The 5,484-nt window shown below is 37.1% G+C and overlaps 1 protein-coding gene across 1 annotated transcript in view; it reads right to left on the reverse strand.

Annotated features, from left to right (window-relative positions):
* LOC107749923 (teneurin-2-like) overlaps positions 1-5,484 on the reverse strand; it is a 106,433-nt gene that overhangs the window by 29,075 nt on the left and 71,874 nt on the right. Inside the window, exons 7-9 of the mRNA XM_016565158.1 lie at positions 4,990-5,091; positions 771-965; positions 198-398 (exon numbers count right to left, since the gene is read on the reverse strand). Of these exons, the coding sequence (XP_016420644.1) occupies positions 198-398; positions 771-965; positions 4,990-5,091 (498 nt within the window). The remainder of the gene's footprint in view (positions 1-197; positions 399-770; positions 966-4,989; positions 5,092-5,484) is intronic.

A 5,484-nucleotide genomic window follows, 5' to 3' on the forward strand; every position in this document is an offset into this window, starting at 1 on the left:
GCCGTTACCTGATTTGCATATGAATTGGGTGCTAAAACAGCACACGCAGCGAGTACAAATAAACAATTCGTGCGCAATTCATGCTTAGTGAATCCCCCCGAGAGTGTAGATGGATGAAAATGAAAGATTAGAATATATTGCAGCACAGCTTGAGAAAACAGTAAGTGAGAAGGTGAAAATGGCTGATGGGAACACACCGGTGGAGCAGTCAGGGCCCATCCAGTTTGGGTCACAGCTGCAGAGGCCCGTGTCAGGGCTGTAGGCTCCGTGACCGTTGCACTGATCTGGACACTGGGCTCTGGACACATCACATAAAGGCCCGGACCAACCCGGCTTACAGTGGCACTGACCGGATGCACAGCTTCCATGTCCCGAACACGTGGGGTCAAGACAATCCACTGGAGAGGGAGAGAAACAGAGAGTTTGAAAAGACTTTTTCATTCTGCTTGCTTTTTTCTTTTCTCTTTCCTCCTCATCTTTCACCTCACTCTCCTAAACTCACCTCTGGGATCTGTCCACTTTCAAAAACTAGCTGCAGCTCACATGAACATGTGCTCAGAGATTCCATTTCTGGCCAATTTCTTAAAAGCCAGATCAATAGACTAAATTTCATTACTTTAATAAAGTTTATTATGCTCGTACCAGCATACTTTTATAGCAGACATTTGAAAACCTAGATTCTCAGAGGAAGAGGTTTTTCTGAGAGTGCTGAGTTTTGAAAAGAGTTTTGAAAATGAGATGGTCAGAAAAGCCGTCGTTGCACTCATTACCTTCCTCGCAGGACTCGCCACGGTAACCCGCTTCACAGGTGCAGCTGCCCTGGGTGCAGATCCCGTGACCGCCACAGCTGGAGTCAATGCACTGGCCCTGCAGCACGTCACACTCCAGCCCCTTCCAGCCACTGTAGCACATGCACACACCCTTGCTGTACTGTCCGTTCCCGCTGCACAGTACGGGACACGCCACTGCAACGGAGACGGAACGATAGGATGCAGGAGGGAAAACAAATGAGGGAGTGAGGGAAGGACAGAAGACGAGGATGTTTTAGAGGAATTAGTGAAAACCAGCTTCATTGAGAGAAGTTCAGGTATGAAATGTAAGATAAGATAAGAGAAAAATGAAGCATAGAGTTACTCGAAGCAAATACACTGAACTGTATGAAATCACCTCAAACTGTGTGTCAAGGAAATCAGAGTAATTAACTAAAACTTTCTTTTTAGCTGTTTTCAGACAGTGTAGCTACATCGCTATTATTGTATGTCCTTGTACTCTCGCAATAATCAAATGTGCCCTCCTGAACTCTTATGTCATATACAGCATGTAGCTTTGGGATGTCTGACATGTTTTAGTAAATTGGTTCATTTGGATGAACCAGATAAAAGAAATGATTCACCAATATCAGTCTCTGCGTATAATCAACTCTCTGGTAGAATGTTACATCTTTTATATTGAAATAGGAATACATAAACTTTTCTCTTCAAGTTTAACCCTATTGATTAAAACCCCTCATTGTTTTTACTGCTGTGATTAAGATAAATGATATAATCTGATACATACCATACACTACTGTTCAAATGTTTGGGGTCGGTGAGACTTTTTAATGTTTTTAAAAAGTCTTTTATGCTCACCAAGGCTGCATTTATTTAATCAAAGATACAGTAAAACAATAATTATTACAATTTAAAATAACTGTTTTCTACGTGAATGTTTTAAAATGTTTTAACATGATCCTTCAGAAAGAAATATGCTCAAGAAGCATTTGTGCTGCTTAATATTTCTTGTGGAAACCATGACACATTCTTTTCGGGATTTTTTGATGAATATGAAGTTTGAAAGAATGCCATTTATTTAAAATATAAATGTTTTGTAACATAAATGTTTTTATTGATTATATTGATTAATATAATGCATCCTGGCTGAATAAACATTGAGTAAACATATTAATTACTTAAAAAAAAAAAAAAAAATATTACTGACCCCAATGTTTTGAATGGTATTGTACACAGATGTCTGATTTGTTGTAGTAAATCCGTTTATTTGAGTGAACCAGATTAAATAAACTATTTACCAATTCCAGTCTCTGTGTAGAACAAACTCTGGTGGAATTTTGTATCTTTTATATAAAAATCGAAATAAGTAAGTTTAATGTCACCCTAATCAAGATTAATTTACTTAAAAACCCTCATTGTTTTTGAGACAGAACTTACGGTTGTGATTCAATTAGAATGTTATAATTTGATATCATATATTGCCCTCTAAATGACATAATCGATACATATCATGCATTGCCCCTTAAAAAAGTTACTGTAGTTACATACTTTCATCAGCAACCAGTAGTGTAGCTAACTACTTTTTCAAAATAATTGTCTGATTTTAACTTACCGCATTGGCCCGAATATAAGACGACCCTGATTATAAGACGACCCCCCTTTTTCCAGATGTACCTTTTGGAAAAAGGCTTTTTAAAAACCAAATCTTGTTTTTTCTCAGTAAAACACATTTTGTCTTCAATTATTTTCATATTGCATATTTTTCCTATTTTAATTTTTGTTTTGAAAGTATGGTAAAAACTGGTAAAATGTACCAACAATCACATTAAAAATATATACACTTTTTGATATACCATAAAAAAACAAACAAAACAAAAACAGGTAGCCCATCTGAATTAGGACATTTAGGCTATCATCTAATAGTAGCCCACCAAAATCTTATTAACAGTAGAAGTAAAATCTTACTGTAGTCTTCAAATCTGGGTACTGTCTTACGTTTTAAAATCACAAAGGGAGTTTGGTCCCAGCAGGCTAACCTGACAGGCACGACTCATGCAGCTGTAAGGTTTTCTGCTTCTTTTGTTTTTACTCGCGATCTTTACAACACGCATTACATTACGTATTTCATGGCACACTCGTTTTATGCGGTTTTGGCGCCACCTATTGTTGTGGGTGTATTATTGACATGTCAAAGTCTAGACCCTGAATATAAGACAACCGTGTTTTTTCAGATGTATTTCCAAGAAAAAAAACCCGTCTTATATTCGGGTCAATACGGTACTTTAAATTATGAGAAGCTTTTAACTTTACAAGTTTCACTTTGTTAGATTTTTTCCAACAATAGCCTGCATAAACTCAAGCTGAGCAGAGACTGTTACAGTTTTTGATAAAAAAAAATAGTCTAGAATGAACGAATGAATGTAGTAAGGGAAGAAAAGAATCATGCCTCACATTTTTCCCAAAGAGCTGTTCGCTATTCAGCCTCAAAGGCAGCATAAACACTGCCAAAGCTCTCTGAATATGGTGATAAAGCAGACTATGCCTTGTGTAATTAAGGTGAGAGATCCAGAGGCAATATTAACGGCGCTCTCTGCTACTCAGAGAAGACGGCATTCGACAGTAATAAACTAGCTGTCTATAGCCTCAGGTGAGCACACACACACACATATTTCTCTTCACGAAGCCTCCACTAAGAGCATTTCATCACTCAAAAAGATTGGTCTGGCACAGTAAAGCCAACAAACCCATCAGACATTTTGGCATAACTGAGATGGGATTAATCAGTGATGTTGTAATTCATCCGTCTGGATCTCAGAGTGATGTGACAGTGTCATAGAGCCATTATGACAAATAGCCAGAGCTTATGTACACTGATGATCTGATGACAAATGCTGAGCTCGAGGGAAAATTCTGACATATGCTTCACAAATCTATAACAGCATCACAATTGTAGCATGTAGCAAGTCAACTTTAAAATTTACAGCAAATTATAAATAAAAACTCATTAAAAACTACTTAAAATAAATCCAGTGGCTCACAGAGTTTATTTGTAAGTCACAGTAAATAAAATTAAATATAAAACTAAAGCATGAAATGACATAATAATGAAGTTTGATATCAATTACTGATTTTAATTAGCTTACAAAAATGACAGGCCATGTTCATCTACAAATAAAAGATACATATTTTATATTATTATTAATATGCATACATTTATATAATATTTTGAATAAAGATATAAGATATAACAATTTTACTTTTTTATTGCATAGTAAAAATTAATTATAAATTATTGTACAGTAATTTTACTGGGTGGATGTACTTACTTGTCTTAAAAATAATGTCACAATGCATACAATTCTAATGGTTCTAAAACAGGCTAAATATAATTTCTTATTCATTTGTTTTGCTTTATTTATTTGTTTTACTATTTTTGAAAAATAGTCTTTGACCATTTGTGAGAAGAATCACAAATATTCCAGCAAATGGCATGTGAATCTCTTTGAATTTAGGCTGCGTGTCCACCAAAGTGTCTTTAGCCAGCTGAAAACATCAGGTGCTCTGCTGAAAATGCCCAGCTGTGAGCGCTTGAGAACACAGTGTTTTTTCAGTTGTGGTTGCTATGATACGGAATATCCGCTGAAGTAAATGAAAATGTTTCGCAAATGAAATGTTTCTCCAAGCATTATTTTTCATAACAATAATATGGTAGTCTGGCAATTCCTTCTGGTAAAGACATAAACACTCAGAGACAAGCAATATTAACTTCTCCGTTGTTGTTCAGTCATAGTACAAGCAAGGTGTGATGGTTGGCCAGTATTAGTCCCGCTCCTCCTCCACTGTGATTGGTTAACTGACTGAAAAGTGACAGTGATAAGCGCTGCATTTTACCCAAAGTTGAACATTCTTCAACTCTTGGCGCCGAGAAAAAAAAACGGCCGAGCACTCAGCATGAAAAAGACGCTCAGCACGCTCCTGGCGTTTTAAAATACGCGGCGCTCCCATTGAAAACAATTGGAAAAAATACGCCAGCCTCTGGGAAAAAATGCTTTGATGGACACTCGGCCTTAGAAATGTGAAAGGTGTTAAGATTTAGTAAGCAAAATGTTATTATACAACAGCTTTTTTTGTATGACTACAAACATGTTTTGACAAATGCTGCAAAGTGAAACATCATTTTTTAACGCAAACATTCCGACAGTGTGACTGTAAACGGTACCTTTAGAACAGTCTGTGCCGTGGAACCCTGGGAAGCAATGACACGCTCCTGACATGCACTCTCCGTTGCCATGGCAATTCTGGGGGCACTCTTCCACTGAATCTGAGACAACACATAAGAGACGCGTGCATTTTACAACCCTCAGTTATTAATGGGGGCAGTGGAACGTAACGTTCACAAATTCAGGAGACCTTTAAATGCTGCTGTCTGACAAAAAAAAAAAATGCTGAAGTGCTATGAACTGTCTTGCATTTTGTGAACTTTCAGCCAGCGTTATTGATTCAATGCCAATGTGTGATTTACTGTGACACATTTCACTACAGCCTATTGGGAAATGTAACACTATCACTGTGGTAAATGCTAAAATAAATGATGCTTTTCATATCAACAGTAGCCATCAACCGAATAAGATGCACAGACATTCATACAGTATGTGATCAGATCAAAGAGGCCTCAAGAGCACAATGTGTGTGTGTGTGTGTGTGTGTGTGTGTG

Source organism: Sinocyclocheilus rhinocerous, unplaced genomic scaffold, assembly GCF_001515625.1.
Source record: "Sinocyclocheilus rhinocerous isolate Xijiao unplaced genomic scaffold, SAMN03320098_v1.1 scaffold320, whole genome shotgun sequence".
NCBI classification, from domain to species: domain Eukaryota; kingdom Metazoa; phylum Chordata; class Actinopteri; order Cypriniformes; family Cyprinidae; genus Sinocyclocheilus; species Sinocyclocheilus rhinocerous.